Genomic DNA, 23086 nt, shown 5'->3' with positions numbered 1-23086 from the left:
CTGCACTGTTGGTTAAGGGCTTGTAAGTAAGCATTTCACGGTAAAGTCTACACTTGTTGTATTCGGCGCATATGGCAAATGAAGGTTGATTTAATTTGATCATAAAATGACAGTGACACACTTGAGAACATAATCTAGCAGGAAACTGGCTCCTGCACTGGGTTTACTGTAGCTTGGGTGACTGACAGACCAGACTGTTTCTAAGTAAAAGGATTAAGTTTTCACTATACAACTGTATAAATATTCTGTCCATCTCAAATGGCAGAAACTCTTTCTTCTGTCTGACGACTAACTTTTGCTGAATTGGCAAAGACAGGCATGTAGAGTCCGGAAGTTCTCCTCTTGGTACATCATCACTCACGCCCTGCAATTTGTCCGTTTATAAGTGTCACATTAAATAGCAAGACTTACCTTCAGTGTGTGAGCAATTTCCTGTTTGCTGCTATTTTCAGAGGGAATGATACTTCAACTGGTAACAGATGTCTGTTGTAGGAAGCAGAGGGATGAAATCCAACCCTTTTTTTCTTTACTAAAATTAGCCTCCTTAAAGAAATATGAGCTCTTAGCACATATAGATGTGGATATAGCATGAAGGGAAAAAAATGGTTTATGAATTAGATATGAATCATTTACAGGATGAATGTAAATAAATAATCCTAATACATAAAATAAATGTTAATCCCAAAATAGGCAAGTTATCTAAAACAGTCAAAAATATAAATAGTTTTTTTCCTCTGAAGATTATGCATCGTAAATCTGGCATTGTGGGGCACTGCCAATAGAAACAGGTCTGACTGCTGTGGGCTTGGTGATTTAAAAAACATATGAATGCAAAAACAATGCGATTTAGCAACATTAGGCTCTTAAAAAGTCCATTTAAAGTTTAAAAGGATGTTTAGGAGTGGTTTTGTGTCCATTTCGTGCATGTAGGCGGTCCTACGGTAAACAAGAGAGGCAAGAGTCTGTGGTCTAATAAATTATTTTGAATTAGGCTACATTATATGAAAATGTAGCACTTCCTAATCGATCTTGTGGCAATAATGTACAATAACCCTAAGATGCCGATTTACTTAAAACACGTATTCTGTGATGAAGAAAATATGTACATTGTAGGCCTAATAACTTACTTACATGGAAAGAAAATAAACCACATGGCTGTGGATTTACATCTTGTACATTTTGAAAAACAAAACACCAGGGAACTGGTCACCAATAATGAATTAAGTGAGCAGAATATGACCAAAGAAGAGATACATAAAGGTTTCCGGGCGCTTTTAATCCTCTTCAACGATCGTCTCTTTTTTGTCTCATCGTCTTGATTTTGATTCGATCGGTCTCAAACTTTAACCATCGCTTTCAGCAGCTCGCTTATACGACCGCGATTCAAAGTAGCCAAGCTGTGCACTCCGCAAGTCAAATGCAAGTGAATTAAACAACATCATGTGTTTCCATTGCGATTATAAACGGCTTATGTTTCTCCGATTCCTCTCAAACCACCTACTATTAACTTCCTCTCCAAAATAAAATCATCTGAAACTGAGCGCCCTCTGGCTGGTGATGCTGACCTGGCCCTTGCTACAATATGTAACTTTTTGGGAGAATCGAACACATTCACATAGAAATATGAGTTATAGATATTTCATTCATATTGAAAGCAAGTATACGAAGCGGTAGTTATGTTCTATGTGTGCTACTTCTATGCTTCCCATGCTGAAGTTTCGTTTTGCGTCTTTTACATTCGGTTTTACACGCCAGCTTCAAACAGATGAATATACAATATTATTGGTTATGGAAATATACATTCCACAGCGGTTTAGATCGTACACTGATTCCCTATCCAATGATTGCTTGTTTTGTCACAAACTGAAATTAGGCGAAGCGAACTATCAGGATTTTTGCAACCAGGAAATGGCGGATCGATTTCCGCATAATGAATCTGTCCCTGTAGCATAGTAGCCTAGGGGTGTATTCATTACGCCAATTCTGTTGCAAAACTTTTCTTAAACGGAAGCAAACTGTTTGGACAAATGATTACACCCCAGGCTATAGCTAGGCTACCTATCAGTTTTCGACAATGTTTCATCTTTTTTTCGTCTGCATCCGACACATCTGGAGCGGAGCAGACGTCGTTACGTAACGATCCCTGCTGTGAACCCATGCGCCGGATGTGATAGCCGCTGTTGATGCAGAACGACAGCAACGGGAAAAGATGCCTTTGCCTGTGCAAGTATTCAACTTTCAGGTAATTAATAATCGATTTTAATGCGTTTTTACCCAGCAACGGTGTGGCGGGGATGCACGTGGAGAAGGCTGTGCCCGCGTTTACTTTGGAGCGAAGGAAAATTCGATAAGCACGAGAGCCTCCTTGCAATGATCAATTGAGTAGCTAGTTAGGGCCGCTAGCCGTACTGGCAAGCTAGGCTAACTTTCGCAAGTTCATATAGCTAAATATACAGCGTTATATTTCCATTCATTGTTATTCCATGCCAACTAAGTGTTAGAATGATCTACTCGTTTTTGAGAAATGTGCCTATGCATTTCAGGAAGCTGTTCGCTGGTAATTTATGGCTTCAGTTCAGACACTTTTGACAGTCATGGGGTATTTAACTAGCTAGCTAAGTCAGCTAGTAGTTTAGCAAGCCCTTTTTTAAATTTTACATTGTGTCTCCAATGTAAATATCCAGTAGGACATGCGCGATCTGGCCACTGTGGGAGTGTAACGTTAGTGTATGACTATTGATTACCTTGTTAACCTGGTTGCAGACAAGGGCTGACCCCATTTAGTTGACTGGTCGATTGTTTGGTCAATAGGCTGTTGGTCGACCGTGATGTATCTTAGTCAACTTGACTTTTGGTCGAGCAGCAGCAAAACCTTTGTACTATTTTCTACATTGTAGAATAATAGTGAAGACATCAAAACTATGAAATAACACATATGGAATCATGAAGTAAACAAAAAAGTTAAACAAATCCAAATATATTTTATATTTGACATCCTTCAAAGTAGCCACCCTTTGCCTTTGACAGCTTTGCCCACTCTTGGGATTCTCTCAACCAGCTTCACCTGGAATGCTTTTCCAACAGTCTTGAAGGAGTTCCTACATATGCAGAGCACTTGTTGGCCGCTCTTCCTTCACTCTGCAGTCCAGGGTAGCCTAGTTGTTAGAGCGTTGGACTAGTAACCGGAAGGTTGCAAGTTCAAACCCCCGAGCCGACAAGGTACAAATCTGTTGTTATGCCCCTGAACAGGCAGTTAACCCACTGTTCCTCGGCCGTTATTGAAAATAAGAATTTGTTCTTAACTGACTTGCCTGGTTAAATAAAGGTAAAATAAATAAAAATAAATAATCTCATCCCAAACCATCTCAATTGGGTGATTGTGGAGGCCAGGTCATCTGATACAGCAATCCATCACGCTCCTTGATCAGTCTGGAGGTGTGTTTTGAATCAGTCTTGTTGAAAAACAAATGATAGTCCCACTAAGCGCAAACCAGATGGGATGGTGTATTGCTGCAAAATGCTGTGGTAGCCATGCTGGTTAAATATGCCTTGAATTTTAAATAAATCACAGACGATGTCACCAGCAAAGCACCATCACACTTCCTCCTCCATGCTTCATGGTGGGAATTACACATGCAGAGATCATCCGTTCACCTACTCTGCGTCTTACAAAGACATGGCGGTTGGAACCAAAAATCTCAAATTTGGACTAATCAGACACAAGTACAGATTTCCACCGGTCTAATGTCCATTGCTTGTGTTTCTTGCCCCAAACAAGTCTCTTCTTCTTATTGGTGTCCTTTAGTAGTGGTCTTGAATAATTAGCTTAAACAATAAACTGTTCCATTTTGGAAATTGCATTCATGAATGAATGCGACTGTTTTTAGTCTTTGCTGTAATAAAGGCTTTACAAAAAAAAATGTTACAACATACTCTCTGGTATGCTTATAATTGGTTTTGTTTACATTGTTCCAAACGGGTCAGAAAAATGATATTGTAATCTACCTGCACCTGTTTGGAGCACCACATTGGAACACATATGTGCCTGCTCCTTACCTTGAATTTTGATCTCCAGTATTTTCCACAACTAGTGAAATTTATTCCACACATCTGACTTCTCCATTTACCTCATTAGCAACCAGTAAACACACCCCTGTTTCAAGTTTATCACGTCCTCTGCATCCATTTTGCTGTTCCGAGTTTGTTATAACCAATTTATTGATGTGATTCTGATGGGCTTTAGGTCAGGCCCTATTGGTCACATCCATGCGATGCTTACATGTGTCACGTAATGAGAGCAAAAGTTGAAGGAATAGGGAATGTTTTTCCTAAACAAATGGGATTTCAGTAACAGAACTTTTCAGTCAAATGGCTGTAATTATGTTGCGGCTTCAGCAACACGGACAGCACGATGAACACTGATGGTGACTGCAGCAGGGAGGAAAGAGTGACAACAGGTGCTAGTCACACAGTCACTCGCTGTCTTTAAAAAAAAAACAGAGCAGCAAGTCTGAGCCCAGATGGGCACAATCAAATCAATTGCTTATCGGACTCCCCCTAGGTCAACCAATATTTTGTTTAGCCGGGGTCAGCCCTATTGCAGTCAGTATTCACCTCGTTGATTGTTCCACACTGTTCAGTGTATGTCCTCTCTTCTTCAGGGGGTTGTGGAGCCCATGCAGATAGATGCTGACCCACAAGAGGACCAGCACAATGCACCAGATGTCAACTATGTGGTGGAAAACCCCACACTGGTATGAATCTATTCCCCCTACTAATATTGTAAAAGCCCACTTGTTTCCTGTGAACTGGACTCCAATACAACACAAATTACACGTTTCTACTGAGATCAAATTAGTCTATAGAATCGGTATGTGTAATATTAAGTGAAAAATCTCACTCACTGAGGTGTGTGTGTGTCTCTGTCTTTCTCTCTCTAGGACCTGGAGCAGTATGCGTCCAGCTACAGTGGTCTGATGCGCATTGAGAGGCTGCAGTTCATAGCAGAGCACTGTCCCCAGCTCCGGGCAGAAGCCTTGAAGATGGCCCTGTCCTTCATCCACAGGACCTTCAATGTTGACGTGTACGAGGAGATCCACCGCAAACTCACAGAGGCCACCAGGTACGTGTAGATGTAGCTCGGGCCTAGCTTAGCCTGTTGTTGGAAAGTGTCTTCAGTTGTTTTCGTTGAGTGTTTGATTCATTTGAGGTGTGTGTGTTCAGAGAGGTCCAGGTGGCTACAGATGCCGTTGTGGAGGGCGGGGCAGTCGATCCCCCTCCTCTAGACACAGCGTGGGCCGAGTCGACCAGGAAAAAAGCCCTGCTCAAACTGGAGAAACTGGACACTGACCTGAAGAACTACAAAGGCAACTCCATCAAAGAGAGCATCAGGTGGATTGGAGAAGCTACGATTGTTAGCACCAAGTAGATAATAAACCCGATTTGAATAATCCTCACCTCCAAGAGGATCGGCCTGAGTAAGGTGCTGGATTGATTTCTAAATATTGATCACTTAGAAGTAATCACTGAGTAGTTGACAAGTAGTACTAGTTTTTAATGTAAGGTAATTTGCAATGAAAAGTTGTAAAGTTCATTTGTAGATCAGTCATTCTGCATAGTGTTTTGTTCAGGCCAAAGGGGGAGAAACAGACATTTTCCTTTCCTGCCTATATTTGACATTTCAGTCATTTTGCATATGCTCTAATCCAGAGTGATTTACAGGAGCAATTAGGGTTAAGTGCTACGTTCAAGTGCACATCGACAGATTTTCCACCTAGTTGGTTACTGACCCAACGCCCTTAACGGCTAGGCTACCTTCCACCCCTCTGGTATTGACCCGAACCCTCTCCATGCTATTTATTTTCACTTCAGGCGGGGTCATGATGATCTTGGGGACCACTACTTGGACTGCGGTGACCTCAGCAATGCCCTCAAGTGCTACTCCAGAGCCCGAGACTACTGCACTAGCGCCAAGCATGTCATAAACATGTGTCTTAATGTCATTAAGGTATGTCACCATTATAGTTAGTGTTCAATGTTCTGATGTATTATTTTTTGTCCAGAGAGCAGGGGATATTTTTTTTAAGGGTGCCAATAGAGACGGCAGCCGAGCTTCTAGCCCCAAGGCAATTTCTTTTACAAGCATTTCGCTACACATTTCGCTGCAATAACATCTGCTAACCACTGTATGTGACCAATAAGATTTTATATTCCTCTCATTCTCTCTCCCTCACTCGCTTGAACTCTTGCTTTCTCTGTGATCTGATTAACTCCACTGACAAACACTAGAGGGCAGTCTTGAAATTTGTGTCCTGTAGGCTTTCTTACTGAAATGTGTGTTTTCATCTATCAGGTTAGTGTCTACCTCCAGAACTGGTCCCACGTCCTTAGTTATGTGAGCAAAGCTGAATCCACTCCAGAGATAGCAGAGGTAAGTTATTGGTTCCTCTGAGAGAAAAAGCTTAAGTCTTCTACTGTCTTCTAAAAGACAAACCCAGAAGTGTTCTTCTTTACTGAAGGAATGTCTTCTTCTTTACTGAGGGAATATCTTTGTTCTTTTTGTTTCAGCAACGAGGGGAGAGAGATTGCCAGAGTCAGTCAGTCCTCACCAAATTAAAATGTGCTGCAGGTAATTCACTCTTTGTTGTGCTACAAAGAGATGTACAGAGCAAGGAGGGTTAGTGTATACTATTGAATAAGCTATATTCAGTGGATAGGACAAACATCCATTCCTCCTGCCAAAGCTCTTAGGCCTATGTGTGCACACAGTGCCTTATGCTCATGGCACAGGATATGTGATTTATGACATCATGCTTCTGACACGATCCTATTTAGAAATATTGTTGTTAATTTAAAAGACGGTTTGTTTTTGTTTAATTTGATTAATTAACTTATTCGAAAGATTTACCATCCATGGGTGAGAACATACATGGCTCAAATGCAATGCTATTTCTGAAGAAGTGCAAATGTGATCGCCAAGATGGTTCCATGATGTTTATAAAACATGACATTTATAGCAGTATAATGGTGAGTGGATATTCCCCCGCTCTCTGTATATTGGCTCTTTATCCAGCTCCTGTGAAAAGTTTGGCTGTGCATAAAACCCTTCATAGTCTGTTTTTATGGTGTCAAAATACAGTTTCAGGCATTACCTTCTTAAAACAAGTTAAATATTTATTAGAATTTGATTATAATTGTACACTGTCTTTTTTTAGGCCTTATCAATAGCCTAGTGTGGTTCTGTAGCTCAGTTGGTAGAGCATGGCGCTTGTAACGCCAGGGTAGTGGGTTCGATTCCCGGGACCACCCATACGTAGAATGTATGCACACATGACTGTAAGTCGCTTTGGATAAAAGCGTCTGCTAAATGGCATATATTATTATTATTATATTAGTGAATTTAATCTGACTTATTGACTATGTTTGCCATGTCAGACTACAATTTACAACAGGCCTAGCCCTTATATCAGTGTGAATGCAATTAGAACAATGTGGACTGCAAACATGTTCAAAATATTTTGCAAATATGGGGCAGGCTATTTAACGGACTAACATTTGAGTTGGAGTTGATAACAACGCAATACATAAGACTGTAAATGCACAACTTGAAGCAACCACATATTTAGCCATGGAGCACTTTCTGATTGGCCACTGAGGAGCCAAACCTCGACACACCTACAACTTGTTTATTCATCAAAACCCAGCCCTTTCACACTACCGCCAGCTTACCTGCCCAGAATTCCGGTTGCAAAAATAGCAAAAATATTTGGGTATCTGTACTTCACTATCTACATTTCTGACAACTTTTACTCTTACTTTATTACATTCTTAAGTAAAATAATGTACTTTTTACTCCATACATTTTCCCTGACACCCAAAAATACTCATTACATTTTTTATGCTTAGCAGGATAGAAAAGTGTCCAATTCACATACTTATCAAGAGAACATCCCTGCCCATCCCTACTGCCTCTGATCTGGTGGACTCACTAAATACAAATGTTTCATTTGTAAACTATGTCTCACTGTTGGAATGTGCCCCTGGCTATCTGTAAATTTAAAACTAAAAATTGTGCCTACTGGTTTTCTTAATATAAGGAATTTGAAATTATTCATACTTTACTTTAATACTTAAGTATATTTTAGCAATTACATTTACTTTTGATACTTAAGTATACTTAAAGCCAAATACTTTATACTTTTACTCAATTAGTATTTTACTGGGTGACATTTACTTGAGTAATTTTCTATTCAGGTGTCTTTGCTTTTACTCAAGTATGACAATTGGGTACTTTTTCCACCACTGACCAAGTCCGATCCTAAGCTATTATGTCAACATTAAAATGCTATTCCTTAAAAGCCCAATGCAACCATTTGTATATCAAATCATTTCTAGATAACAATTAAATGCCTTACTGTAATAGTTTTCCATTTAAAATGGACAAAAATCACTTGTAGCAACAAACAAAAAATATTTCTCAGGCAAGAATTTTGCTAGGACAGTCTGGGAGTGGTCTGAGATAGGGAACAGAACTTATACTAGGTGTTATTGGGAGAGAGCTCTTTATATATTTATTTTTTTGAACTCTTTGTTTATTTGTATTTATTTGTTATTACATTTCAAATTACAATAATAGCAAATAAAAATAGGACATCACTACAAGTATATATTTTTCTTAAACATACAATAACATTAAAATAAAGCAAATAAATAAAAATCACTACGCGTTTCAAAAGTTAAAGTACCTCAAATAAATATAATCAAGTCAGGGATTACAGTGGTATACACCTATGATAGAGTTGTAAGAATACGTAGATGTTTTGCTGTTATTGACTAATTCTAGAGATTTTAATAAATATTTGATTTCAAGTAAAAATATATTGCATTTCGGGACAGATTTCAAATGTTTGTTTTTGTCTATGTAAAATTTACCAGAGAGAATGAAGAACATAATGATGAATTGAGTACCTTTATTGTCATTTGAATAATAACACATTACAAATTCTATTTATTAATCAATTTACCGCCTGGTGGTGTCACCAGGCAAGCCGAAACTCCCGCCCATGCAAACAGGCTTCTTTTCACACTTTTTAAAGTGTTAGTTTCATCAGCTGTTGCACAATTTTATACAAAACACATGAAAAACTGGGCCTTTAACACAATAGAATACTTATTTAATATGCCTTCATTTTAGGTCCTAGTTTTACCCTAATAAAGTGGCCTGAAACTAATGTCTTACAGGCCACAGCATGCCATCCAATGATGCGATGTGATCTTTCTCGCTCATTTTTTCAGAATAAAAGCCTGAAACTATGTCTAAAGACTGTTCACACCATGTGGAAGCCATAGGAAAAGGAATCTGGTTGATATCCCTTTAATTGGAGGGAAAGCATGCAATGGAACAGAGCGGTTTCATCCTGGTTGGATTTTCCTCAGGTTTTCGCCTGCAATATCAGTTCTGTTATACTCACAGACAATATTTTGACAGTTTTGGAAGCTTTAGAGTGTTTTCTATCATAATCTGACAATTATATGCATATTCTAGATTCTGGGCCTGAGAAATAGGCAGTTTCATTTGGGGACGTTTTTCATCTAAACATCAAAATACTGCCCCCTACACTCAAGAGGTTGAAAACAAAGTCAAGGTATTGGAGTGGCCATCACAAAGGCCTGACCTCAATCCTATAGAAAATATGTGAGCAGATCTGAAAAAGCATGTGTGAGCAAGGAGGCCTACAAACTGACTCAGTTACACCAGCTCTGTCAGGAGGAATGGGCCAAAATTCACCCAACTTATTGTGGGAAGCTTGTGGAAGGCTACCTGAAATGTTTGACCTAAGTTAAACTATTTAAAGGCAATGCTACCAAATACTAACTGAGTGTATGTAAACTTCTGACCCACTGGGAATGTGATGAGACATAAAAGCTGAAATAATTATTATTCCTACATTTCACATTCTTAAAATAAGGTAGTGATCCTAACTGACCTAAGACAGGGAATTTTTAATAGGATTAAATGTCAGGAATTGTTAAAAAAACAGAGTTTTTAAATGTATTTGGCTAAGGTGTATGTTAACGTCCAACTTCAACTGTAAGTGTTTCCACCCGTTCTCTAGAAGGTATAAAAACACTAACAGATGCCAACCTTCGACAAACACGCTAACAACAGATGCCAACCTTCGACAAACACGCTAACAACAGATGCCAACCTTCGACAAACACGCTAACAACAGATGCCAACCTTCGACAAACACGCTAACAACAGATGCCAACCTTCGACAAACACGCTAACAACAGATGCCAACCTTCGACAAAAACGCTAACAACAGATGCCAATCTTCGACAAACACGCTAACAACAGATGCCAACCTTCGACAAACACGCTAACAACAGATGCCAACCTTCGACAAACACGCTAACAACAGATGCCAACCTTCGACAAACACGCTAACAACAGATGCCAACCTTCGACAAACACGCTAACAACAGATGCCAACCTTCGACAAACACGCTAACAACAGATGCCAACCTTCGACAAACACGCTAACAACAGATGCCAACCTTCGACAAACACGCTAACAACAGATGCCAACCTTCGACAAACACGCTAACAACAGATGCCAACCTTCGACAAACACGCTAACAACAGATGCCAACCTTCGACAAACAAGCTAACAACAGATGCCAACCTTCGACAAACACGCTAACAACAGATGCCAACCTTCGACAAACAAGCTAACAACAGATGCCAACCTTCGACAAACACGCTAACAACAGATGCCAACCTTTAAAGGGTGCAGACGCTCATGCTAATACTTTGTTTAAATGAAAATGGATTAGTTTTAAACCGACTAATCCATTGTGCTTTTACTGGGTTTTCTCCCCAGTTTAATTTGACCTCTCGTTGTTGTTCCTCCTCCCCGTCTGTCTGTGGTTCTGTCTCCCAGGCCTAGCAGAGCTGGCCTCCAGAAAGTACAAACAAGCAGCCAAGTGCTTCCTGCTGGCCTCCTTCGACCACTGTGACTTCGCTGAGGTTAGTCTGCCTGCCTGTGACTTCGCTGAGGCCTGTCGGCTTGCCTGTCTGCCTGTCTTTCTGTCTGTGTAGTATCTTAAAGGTGAATTCTGTGACTTCCCTGAGTTGCCTTTTTAAAAGTGAACTCGGTACTTTCGCAGTCCCCTGTGGCCAGAGAAAGTAAGAACATATTTTAAAAAACAAAATGTTGCTGTTGATGAATGGAGAGTTCTCCATAATGTGTTAGTGTTTATCAACAATTGCTTCTAGACAAATGCTAATTATTGTTTCTGTTGATGTACCAATGTCCTGTACTTTATGGCGCTATTGATTGCGTGCGTGCGTGCGTCTCCAGCTCCTGTCCCCCAGTAATGTAGCTGTGTACGGAGGGATGTGTGCCCTCGCCACCTTTGACAGACAGGAGCTGCAGAAAAACGTCATCTCAAGCAGGTGTGTACGCCTGTGTTTCTGCTGTATAAACTGTGTGTGTTCCTGTATCGTAATTGAGATGTCCAACAGTCCACCGTCATTGATTCATGTCTTTGTTGTCCCAGCTCCTTTAAATTATTCCTAGAGTTGGAACCTCAGGTCCGTGACATCATCTTTAAGTTCTACGAGTCAAAGTACGCTTCCTGTCTCAAAATGCTGGACGAGATCAAGGTGAGATTGATGTTTTAAAGATGTAAGATCAGTAATCAATACTAATGATGCATTGGTGTGAATACCACAAAACAGGTAGAGTAGAAGTTGGAAACGGGAATGAAACAAGTAACATGATTTGATATGTTGAAAACAATGATGCGTTTTCATTATGTTGATGATGATGTTGATAACACGTGTTTGAAAGCTGTCCTAAATTCAGACTGCCACCCTCTTTTCTCTCAGGATAACCTGCTGTTAGACATGTACCTGGCCCCCCACGTACAGACGCTCTACACACTGATCAGGAACAGAGCTCTCATACAGGTGAGACAGATGGGACAGAAAAAAAAATTCTAATAATACTGAACATCACCATTGGGTATTCTGTTGTCTTCCTTGAACACCCACAACTACGTTTGAGTTCTAATAATCAATTTGTCAATCAAGGGTTCCCCCATCGACTTAAATAATAGGCAATCATGCGCCTGGAGGGAAAGAATCAGATACAAAACCTCTCTCTCTGTCATACTTATAGCTCAGGCAGCGATCAAAACTACATTTAGCTGAGGATTGTGAATAACTCTGACCCCTAGCGGCAAACATCTACAGGGGATAAGTCCCAAACGGCACCCTATTCCCTATATGGTGCACTACTTTTGACCAGAGCTCTAGGGTGTCAATTGGCTGCCACTTTGGACAACCAGGGTTAACTGGACCAGCAGGTAGTGGATGGACAACCAGGGTTAACTGGACCAGCAGGTAGTGGATGGACAACCAGGGTTAACTGGACCAGCAGGTAGTGGATGGACAACCAGGGTTAACTGGACCAGCAGGTAGTGGATGGACAACCAGGGTTAACTGGACCAGCAGGTAGTGGATGGACAACCAGGGTTAACTGGACCAGCAGGTAGTGGATGGACAACCAGGGTTAACTGGACCAGCAGGTAGTGGATGGACAACCAGGGTTAACTGGACCAGCAGGTAGTGGATGGACAACCAGGGTTAACTGGACCAGCAGGTAGTGGATGGACAACCAGGGTTAACTGGACCAGCAGGTAGTGGATGGACAACCAGGGTTAACTGGACCAGCAGGTAGTGGATGGACAACCAGGGTTAACTGGACCAGCAGGTAGTGGATGGCACCAAAATGGTGGTTCTGCTAAGGTTATTTAATCTTTGCACTAAATTAGTTCTACTTAACATCTTGGTGTGCCTTTTCTGTTTTACCACAGTGGGATGATTGTGTGAGTTACGCTGGTGTAATGTTATAAATATGTAGTCAAAAAATGAACATGAAACATTCAGCAGTTCCTGCTCCCGTGGCCAGTATTATTGGGTGTGTTTGCAGGAAGGTCTGCTCTAATCTATACTGTTGTTTTGTTTAGGTGTAGTGGGTATAGTGGTGTGGGTGAGGGGCATGTGTGTGTGTGTGCCGACAGTATCTCTGTACTTTTCATGCGGATGTGTGTGTGTGTGTGTCAGTACTTCAGCCCGTACGTGTCTGCAGACATGACTAAGATGTCCCAGTCCTTCAACACCACAGTGTTATCTCTGGAGGATGAACTGACCCAGCTCATACTGGAGGGACTGATCAACGCACGTATAGACTCTCACAGCAAGGTAACACACACACACACACACACACACACACGTATAGACTCTCACAGCAAGGTAACACACACACACACGTATAGACTCTCACAGCAAGGTAACACACACACACACACGTATAGACTCTCACAGCAAGGTAACACACACAGCAAGGTAACACACACATGTATAGACTCTCACAGCAAGGTAACACACACACACACACGTATAGACTCTCACAGCAAGGTAACACACACACACACACGTATAGACTCTCACAGCAAGGTAACACACACAGCAAGGTAACACACACACATGTATAGACTCTCACAGCAAGGTAACACACACGTATAGACTCTCACAGCAAGGACACACACACACACACGCACACACACACACACAAGTATATACTCTCATAGCAAGGTAACACACATACGTATAGACTCTCACAGCAAGGTAACACACACACACACACACACACACACACGTATAGACTCTCACAGCAAGGTAACCCACACTCAAGAGTCAAGACACATATCCACCCCCATCTCTCTCACACACACATGCACACAAAATGAACTCAGATCACTCTTTCATTGTCTTGTAATGCAAGACTTGTAATGCAACATGGTATATTGATTTGACAGTGATCCAAATGGTTTGTCACATCACTCTTATCCCCAGCATGTCTCTTCCACCGTTCTCTCTTTGAGATGCGAAGCACGTTTCTCTACAGACAGACAATGAAGTGCTCTCTTTCCTCATCTTAGATCCTGTATGCGCGGGATGTCGATCAGCGGAGCCACACGTTTGAGAAGTCGATCCACATGGGCAAAGAGTTCCAGAGGCGAGCCAAAGCCATGATCCTACGAGCTGCCGTGCTGCGCAACCAGATACACGTCAAGGTACCGCTGAGCACGGGATCTCCCAGGGGTTTTATGGCAGCCTTCTCTTTGCTCTTCTCCCTCTGGGATATGGACATCCCTCACAACAGACTCAAACAGCCTCCCTTTCAGTGTACTATCTCTCTTCTTTCTGTCTCTTTCCCCTTTCCCGTCTCTGCTTGTCTTCCTTTAATTTTCTCTCTCGTTGCCCTCTGGTCCACCCCGTCTTCTCTCCAGGCTGTCCTTCCCCTCTCCTCTCAGCCACCCACCACAGCTCATTTCCACACATCAGGGGTTTTGAAATAAAATACCTTAGATTCAGAGGAGTCTCTGTCTGTCTGTCCGTCCCCCAGTCGCTCCAAAAATGTGCACAAGTTATAGTCAGTCACCTTCCATCGAGGTTGCTAGCTAAATATGCTAACGAGCGTTTTGTAAACTAATCTGAAATCCTTATTGTAATTTTTGCTCGGCATCAAACTAATTTTGTGTTTCTGTTGCACTTCTCCACTCTGAGAATTCACAAACGGACATTCTATCAGCTGCCACCTGATGTACAGGATGAACAAGGGTTTAGTGCCATTTTCACTGCATAGGAACCATTTACCGGTGCTGCCTGTATATAGCTTCGTTATTATTATTCTTGTGTTACTTTTAATTATTACTTTTTATTTTAGTCTACTTGGTAAATGTTATCGTAACTCCTCTTGAACTGCGCTGTTGGTTAAGGGCTTGGAGGTAAGCATTTCACTGTAAAATCTACACTTGTTGTATTCGGCGCATTGTGACAAATACAGTTTGATTTGGATTGCCTCAGATATATACTATATTAAATCAATGGCAAAAATGTAGGCTATTTTTGGGCCATAATCAATATTTATCTACTTAAATTGTAAATTATTAGGTGTATCACTTTGCGTCATCCTCAATTATGTAAATGCATAAGTCCACTTGGCTGTATTGTTTTTAAATTGGCAAATACGTTTAATCAAATTAAAATCACAACAAATGTAAGGTGTTTATAGAAACAACAAAAACAGCTCTGAGTGGAGGCTAAACGCCAGAGATGCAAAAGCAGCCTGCCGAGGACATAGCAGTCCACTGAATGGGGGCTACCCAGAGATGCAAAAGCAGCCTGCCGAGGACATAGCAGTCCACTGAATGGGGGCTACCCAGAGATGCAAAAGCAGCCTGCCGAGGACATAGCAGTCCACTGAATGGGGGCTACCCAGAGATGCAAAAGCAGCCTGCCGAGGACATAGCAGTCCACTGAATGGGGGCTACCCAGAGATGCAAAAGCAGCCTGCCGAGGACATAGCAGTCCACTGAATGGGGGCTACCCAGAGATGCAAAAGCAGCCTGCCGAGGACATAGCAGTCCACTGAATGGGGGCTACCCAGAGATGCAAAAGCAGCCTGCCGAGGACATAGCAGTCCACTGAATGGGGGCTACCCAGAGATGCAAAAGCAGCCTGCCGAGGACATAGCAGTCCACTGAATGGGGGCTACCCAGAGATGCAAAAGCAGCCTGCCGAGGACATAGCAGTCCACTGAATGGGGGCTACCCAGAGATGCAAAAGCAGCCTGCCGAGGACATAGCAGTCCACTGAATGGGGGCTACCCAGAGATGCAAAAGCAGCCTGCCGAGGACATAGCAGTCCACTGAATGGGGGCTACCCAGAGATGCAAAAGCAGCCTGCCGAGGACATAGCAGTCCACTGAATGGGGGCTACCCAGAGATGCAAAAGCAGCCTGCCGAGGACATAGCAGTCCACTGAATGGGGGCTACCCAGAGATGCAAAAGCAGCCTGCCGAGGACATAGCAGTCCACTGAATGGGGGCTACCCAGAGATGCAAAAGCAGCCTGCCGAGGACATAGCAGTCCACTGAATGGGGGCTACCCAGAGATGCAAAAGCAGCCTGCCGAGGACATAGCAGTCCACTGAATGGGGGCTACCCAGAGATGCAAAAGCAGCCTGCCGAGGACATAGCAGTCCACTGAATGGGGGCTACCCAGAGATGCAAAAGCAGCCTGCCGAGGACATAGCAGTCCACTGAATGGGGGCTACCCAGAGATGCAAAAGCAGCCTGCCGAGGACATAGCAGTCCACTGAATGGGGGCTACCCAGAGATGCAAAAGCAGCCTGCCGAGGACATAGCAGTCCACTGAATGGGGGCTACCCAGAGATGCAAAAGCAGCCTGCCGAGGACATAGCAGTCCACTGAATGGGGGCTACCCAGAGATGCAAAAGCAGCCTGCCGAGGACATAGCAGTCCACTGAATGGGGGCTACCCAGAGATGCAAAAGCAGCCTGCCGAGGACATAGCAGTCCACTGAATGGGGGCTACCCAGAGATGCAAAACATAGCAGTCCACTGAATGGGGCTACCCAGCAGCCTGCCGAGGACATAGCAGTCCACTGAATGGGGGCTACCCAGAGATGCAAAAGCAGCCTGCCGAGGACATAGCAGTCCACTGAATGGGGGCTACCCAGAGATGCAAAAGCAGCCTGCCGAGGACATAGCAGTCCACTGAATGGGGGCTACCCAGAGATGCAAAAGCAGCCTGCCGAGGACATAGCAGTCCACTGAATGGGGGCTACCCAGAGATGCAAAAGCAGCCTGCCGAGGACATAGCAGTCCACTGAATGGGGGCTACCCAGAGATGCAAAAGCAGCCTGCATAGCAGTCCACTGAATGGGGGCTACAGAGATGCAAAAGCAGTCCACTGAATGGGGGCTACCCAGAGATGCAAAAGCAGCCTGCCGAGGACATAGCAGTCCACTGAATGGGGGCTACCCAGAGATGCAAAAGCAGCCTGCCGAGGACATAGCAGTCCACTGAATGGGGGCTACCCAGAGATGCAAAAGCAGCCTGCCGAGGACATAGCAGTCCACTGAATGGGGGCTACCCAGAGATGCAAAAGCAGCCTGCCGAGGACATAGCAGTCCACTGAATGGGGGCTACCCAGAGATGCAAAAGCAGCCTGCCGAGGACATAGCAGTCCACTGAATGGGGCTACCCAGAGATGCAAAAGCAGCCTGCCGAGGACATAGCAGTCCACTGAATGGGGCTACCCAGAGATGCAAAAGCAGCCTGCCGAGGACATAGCAGTCCACTGAATGGGGGCTACCCAGAGATGCAAAAGCAGCCTGCCGAGGACATAGCAGTCCACTGAATGGGGGCTACCCAGAGATGCAAAAGCAGCCTGCCGAGGACATAGCAGTCCACTGAATGGGGGCTACCCAGAGATGCAAAAGCAGCCTGCCGAGGACATAGCAGTCCACTGAATGGGGGCTACCCAGAGATGCAAAAGCAGCCTGCCGAGGACATAGCAGTCCACTGAATGGGGGCTACCCAGAGATGCAAAAGCAGCCTGCCGAGGACATAGCAGTCCACTGAATGGGGGCTACCCAGAGATGCAAAAGCAGCCTGCCGAGGACATAGCAGTCCACTGAATGGGGGCTACCCAGAGATGCAAAAGCAGCCTGCCGAGGACATAGCAGTCCACTGAATGGGGGCTACCCAGAGATGCAAAAGCAGCCTGCCGAGGACATAGCAGTCCACTGAATGGGGGCTACCCAGAGATGCAAAAGCAGCCTGCCGAGGACATAGCAGTCCACTGAATGGGGGCATGCAAAAGCAGTCCACTGAATGGGGGCTACCCAGAGATGCAAAAGCAGCCTGCCGAGGACATAGCAGTCCACTGAATGGGGGCTACCCAGAGATGCAAAAGCAGCCTGCCGAGGACATAGCAGTCCACTGAATGGGGGCTACCCAGAGATGCAAAAGCAGCCTGCCGAGGACATAGCAGTCCACTGAATGGGGGCTACCCAGAGATGCAAAAGCAGCCTGCCGAGGACATAGCAGTCCACTGAATGGGGGCTACCCAGAGATGCAAAAGCAGCCTGCCGAGGACATAGCAGTCCACTGAATGGGGGCTACCCAGAGATGCAAAAGCAGCCTGCCGAGGACATAGCAGTCCACTGAATGGGGGCTACCCAGAGATGCAAAAGCAGCCTGCCGAGGACATAGCAGTCCACTGAATGGGGGCTACCCAGAGATGCAAAAGCAGCCTGCCGAGGACATAGCAGTCCACTGAATGGGGGCTACCCAGAGATGCAAAAGCAGCCTGCCGAGGACATAGCAGTCCACTGAATGGGGGCTACCCAGAGATGCAAAAGCAGCCTGCCGAGGACATAGCAGTCCACTGAATGGGGGCTACCCAGAGATGCAAAAGCAGCCTGCCGAGGACATAGCAGTCCACTGAATGGGGGCTACCCAGAGATGCAAAAGCAGCCTGCCGAGGACATAGCAGTCCACTGAATGGGGGCTACCCAGAGATGCAAAAGCAGCCTGCCGAGGACATAGCAGTCCACTGAATGGGGGCTACCCAGAGATGCAAAAGCAGCCTGCCGAGGACATAGCAGTCCACTGAATGGGGGCTACCCAGAGATGCAAAAGCAGCCTGCCGAGGACATAGCAGTCCACTGAATGGGGGCTACCCAGAGATGCAAAAGCAGCCTGCCGAGGACATAGCAGTCCACTGAATGGGGGCTACCCAGAGATGCAAAAGCAGCCTGCCGAGGACATAGCAGTCCACTGAATGGGGGCTACCCAGAGATGCAAAAGCAGCCTGCCGAGGACATAGCAGTCCACTGAATGGGGGCTACCCAGAGATGCAAAAGCAGCCTGCCGAGGACATAGCAGTCCACTGAATGGGGGCTACCCAGAGATGCAAAAGCAGCCTGCCGAGGACATAGCAGTCCACTGAATGGGGGCTACCCAGAGATGCAAAAGCAGCCTGCCGAGGACATAGCAGTCCACTGAATGGGGGCTACCCAGAGATGCAAAAGCAGCCTGCCGAGGACATAGCAGTCCACTGAATGGGGGCTACCCAGAGATGCAAAAGCAGCCTGCCGAGGACATAGCAGTCCACTGAATGGGGGCTACCCAGAGATGCAAAAGCAGCCTGCCGAGGACATAGCAGTCCACTGAATGGGGGCTACCCAGAGATGCAAAAGCAGCCTGCCGAGGACATAGCAGTCCACTGAATGGGGGCTACCCAGAGATGCAAAAGCAGCCTGCCGAGGACATAGCAGTCCACTGAATGGGGGCTACCCAGAGATGCAAAAGCAGCCTGCCGAGGACATAGCAGTCCACTGAATGGGGGCTACCCAGAGATGCAAAAGCAGCCTGCCGAGGACATAGCAGTCCACTGAATGGGGGCTACCCAGAGATGCAAAAGCAGCCTGCCGAGGACATAGCAGTCCACTGAATGGGGGCTACCCAGAGATGCAAATCACGTCTTGAACGACAAACTGCACTCACCCGCTGGCGGTAGGGATTTATAGCCTTGGGCATAGCAACAGTGGAAAATAGCAAGCGCTGGTTAACTTTTTAAAAATATATATCTGGGAAGCTACACTGAACAAAAATAAAAGCGCCACATGTAAAGTGTTGGTCCCATGTTTTATGACCTGAAATAAAAGATCCCAGAAATGTTCTAGATGTACATAAACATTATTTTTCTATACTTTTGTGCAGAAATGTGTTTGCATCCCTGTTTGTGAGCATTTCTCTTTGCCAAGATAATCCAACCACCTGACATTTGTGGCATATCAAGTAGCTGATTAAACAGCATGATCATTACACAGGTGCACCTTGTGCTGGGAGCAATAAAAGGCCAATCTATAATGTGCATTTTTGTCACACAATATCACACAAACAGATGTCTCAAATTTTGCTGAGGAGTATATCTGTCTGCAATAAAGCCCTTTTTTGTGGGGAAAGACTAATTCTGATTAACTGGGCCTGGCTCCCCAGTGGGTGGGCCTGGCTGCCAAGTGGGTGGGTCTATGCCTTCCCAGGCCGACCCATGGCTGCACCCCTGCCCAGTCATGTGAAATCAATAGATTAGGGCCTAATTACTTATATTTCAATTGACTGATTTCCTTATGAACTTTAACTCAGTAAAATCTTAGAAATTGTTGCATGTTGCGTTTATTTTTGTTCAGTATATTTTCTGCCGAATGTGTTGCACTAATGTATTTTCTGCGAAGGAAAACGCCCCTCATAACTCTATTATGAAAAAAACCCCACTGACTTTCAATATAAAACGCGACCCCTGTCAATACACAGCTGGACTCATCTACTCCTGCGTTCTCCCGTTGTGCTGTTTACAAACACATGACTGGCTCAACTGTTCTGGGGAACTATGGAAAGCTTCATAATGTGACAGGTGAAATGAAGAACAGGATTTGCTTTATCTCCTAACGTATTGCCCAAGTTGACTGCAGGTATTTACTTAAAAAGTAGCTATTAATATAATTATTTTTGGGGGGGAAACATCAAAGAAATAGTTTCAGCGGTTTTGACGGTATTGAAAAACCATCCCGTGGCTATTTCCAAATACCCAAGCCTAATAACCATGGTAGCCAAAATAATGGCCTGCCCAGCTTTTTTATACATGACCCTTAGCATGATGAGATGTTTATTACTTAACTCAGGAACAACACCTGTGTGGAAGCACCTGCTTTCAATATACTTTGTATCCCTCATTTCCTCAAGCGTTTCTATTATTTTGGCAGTTAACTGTGTGTTCTTATGTCTGAAAACTGTTACACATCAGCATGCAGGATGAGAATTAAGATATCTTTTCCCTACTTTGCTTATAGAGAACGTCCACCAGAACGTCCACCACTCAACCTTGTTTTTCCCTCCTTCTCTCCCTCTCGATCTCCCTCCAGTCTCCTCCCAGAGAGGGAAGCCAAGGCGAACTTAACTCTGCCAACAGCCAATCACGAATGAGCACCAACATGTGAACATTCCCCTGAGACCTCTGTCTTACAGGAAGTTACCATGTCAGTGGGTTCCGCCAGGGGGACCAAGCACCCCTCCACCCCATCCCTCCATCTCTGAGGCTCCTCCTCCGACTCAGTGCTGCATCTGCCTGCTGAAAGAAATATACAAACTGAAACGTCAACTTTCATAGCTTGCAACTCAAATGGCACCTTTATTCAATATATAGTGCACCATGTTTGGCCCATAGAGCTCTGGTCAACCGTAGTGCACTATATAGTGAATAAGGGTGCCATTTTGGATGCAGCCTAGGACTTTGTTCATGTGAGAAGTGATTGTCTGTGTAGACTGAAGACTTGATGAGCAATCTGTGTGTTAATGTTATAGCGGGATGGCTGCGTGTGTCTGTGTGTGTGGCGCTCTCTTCTTAGTGTCCTCTTTTTGTCCTTTGTATGAGATGCACCTTTCTTCCCTCGCTTTCATTTTTCTTTCTGATGATGACAGGCTTTGAATTCACCCACTGAAGATTAAACAGAACACACACATACCTAAGAACCACTGTCCACAAGATCTGATTTTAAAATAAATATGTATGATAATCAGAAGCTTGGTCAGGACATTTTGTCGTCTTCTCTCAATATGTTTTTTACAAGTTGCACAATAAGCCAATTTCTCACACACACACACACACACACACACAGACCCCTCCTTAACATTGTTTATTTATGACCACTAAATCACAGAATGCTGATACTAATAAAACATTATTTTTGAGGAAGATTGCAATGACTTTCAATGTTATGATTTGATTAGTTTCATTCGGATCCCCATAGTGACGTCTTACTGGGGTCCGACATGTAAAGAAAAAGACATTACAGTCAAAAGACTTTACAATTTGCATACATTTATAAAGCATGAACATGTAGTGAGTGTGCATCTATCAGTTGCCGGTGCTTAATTTGAGCCGGATCCCGCACTGTTTTGTTCTGGGACATATTTGGCTGGATCTGGTACCTCTTGGTTTGAAAACTAATTTAGACTTTCTGCAATGTAAAAATTCTAATAAAAGTGATCAAAGTTAATTTCGAGTAGCCTCTTTGTTAATTCGTTTTAGAAAAATGCATATGAAAAAGTAGATTTTTCAGGCCGGGACGGCTATTTTAAGGCAGCGTTTCAAACTCAAAGTAGACAGCCATCGGCACTAAACCCTCAGCCCTTGAATGATGTTTTGAATGTATCTCAAATGTCCCTTACCCAAGCAAAGGAGAGCGACGATGACAGAGGAAACGTCCTTGGTGGAAATCTTTGAAGTTGAGCTTAAAAAACAACAAGTTAATGTAGCTAGCTAGCAATCCTGTCAGGTAGCTAGCTACAGTTACCCATAGCTGGCTAGCTAGTTTTATGGTTTAGTCATTTATTCCAATACATTTCCAAATTCCAAAAAACATGTTTATGACATAACCACGTTTTATAGGCTCCTCACTATGAGACTAAGTCAATTTTCCAAAGCTAAAATCAATGTCTATATATATTTTTAATCAAGATAGTTTCATACTTTTTTATAACATGCCAAAAATGGAGCAAAATCGAGGGCCGAGGTATGGCGCCAAATACCTGCCAAAAGGTTGAACTTACAGTGGGGAGAACAACTATTTGATACACTGCCGATTTTGCAGGTTTTCCTACTTACAAAGCATGTAGAGGTCTGTATTTTTTAAATCATAGGTACACTTCAAATCAAATGTATTTATATAGCCCTTTGTACATCAGCTGATATCTCAAAGTGCTGTACAGAAACCCAGCCTAAAACCCCAAACAGCAAGCAATGCAGGTGTAGAAGCACGGTGGCTAGGAAAAACTCCCTAGAAAGGCCAAAACCTAGGAAGAAACCTAGAGAGGAACCAGGCTATGTGGGGTGGCCAGTCCTCTTCTGGCTGTGCCGGGTGGAGATTATAACAGAACATGGCCAAGATGTTCAAATGTTCATAAATGACCAGCATGGTCGTATAATAATAAGGCAGAACAGTTGAAACTGGAGCAGCAGCACGGCCAGGTGGACTGGGGACAGCAAGGAGTCATCATGTCAGGTAGTCCTGGGGCATGGTCCTAGGGCTCAGGTCCTCCGAGAGAGAGAAAGAAAGAGAATTAGAGAGAGCATATGTG

General features: G+C 44.0%; 2 protein-coding genes and 1 long non-coding RNA gene across 4 annotated transcripts in view; 1 reads left to right on the top strand and 2 right to left on the bottom strand.

Moving 5' to 3' along the window:
- The window catches only part of LOC118370993 (beta-1,3-N-acetylglucosaminyltransferase radical fringe-like), a 42963-nt gene extending 41034 nt beyond the window's left edge, over positions 1-1929 (bottom strand). Inside the window, exons 1-2 of the mRNA XM_035756281.2 lie at positions 1132-1929; positions 412-561 (exon numbers count right to left, since the gene is read on the bottom strand). The gene's annotated coding sequence lies outside the window, so the exon portion shown is untranslated. The remainder of the gene's footprint in view (positions 1-411; positions 562-1131) is intronic.
- A 146-nt stretch (positions 1930-2075) lies between these two features.
- Positions 2076-22005, top strand: LOC118370994 (COP9 signalosome complex subunit 1-like). The gene is made up of 14 exons (XM_035756283.2): positions 2076-2242; positions 4662-4754; positions 4941-5122; positions 5224-5391; positions 5872-6007; positions 6353-6430; positions 6568-6628; positions 10947-11032; positions 11367-11461; positions 11566-11671; positions 11897-11977; positions 13136-13273; positions 14014-14148; positions 20872-22005. Exons 1-14 carry the CDS (start codon positions 2210-2212, stop codon positions 20944-20946), a joined length of 1467 nt encoding a protein of 488 aa, XP_035612176.2. The 5' UTR covers positions 2076-2209; the 3' UTR covers positions 20947-22005.
- On the bottom strand, positions 9783-10938 carry LOC127909842 (uncharacterized). Of its 2 annotated transcripts, none has more exons than XR_008072566.1 (3): positions 10689-10938; positions 10369-10656; positions 9783-10304 (listed from the first exon to the last, which is right to left on the bottom strand). It is a non-coding gene; the product is annotated as an uncharacterized LOC127909842 (long non-coding RNA). The 2 variants fall into 2 exon arrangements; XR_008072568.1 differs by having other exon boundaries at positions 10753-10938.
- Positions 22006-23086: the final 1081 nt, after the last annotated feature.

Source organism: Oncorhynchus keta, chromosome 2 (genome assembly GCF_023373465.1).
Source record: "Oncorhynchus keta strain PuntledgeMale-10-30-2019 chromosome 2, Oket_V2, whole genome shotgun sequence".
In the NCBI taxonomy this organism is placed as follows: domain Eukaryota; kingdom Metazoa; phylum Chordata; class Actinopteri; order Salmoniformes; family Salmonidae; genus Oncorhynchus; species Oncorhynchus keta.
The sequence above is the reverse complement of the archived record's forward strand: the minus strand, read 5'-3'. Positions and strand labels throughout refer to the sequence as shown.

Bases quoted from the DNA above. Each gene is read 5' to 3' on its own strand.
- LOC118370994 (XM_035756283.2), top strand. From the start codon at position 2,210: ATGCCTTTGCCTGTGCAAGTATTCAACTTTCAG. The intron at 11,033-11,366 runs GTTAGTCTGCCT...GTGCGTCTCCAG, and splicing joins ACCACTGTGACTTCGCTGAG to CTCCTGTCCCCCAGTAATGT. The intron at 14,149-20,871 runs GTACCGCTGAGC...ATCTCCCTCCAG, and splicing joins GCAACCAGATACACGTCAAG to TCTCCTCCCAGAGAGGGAAG.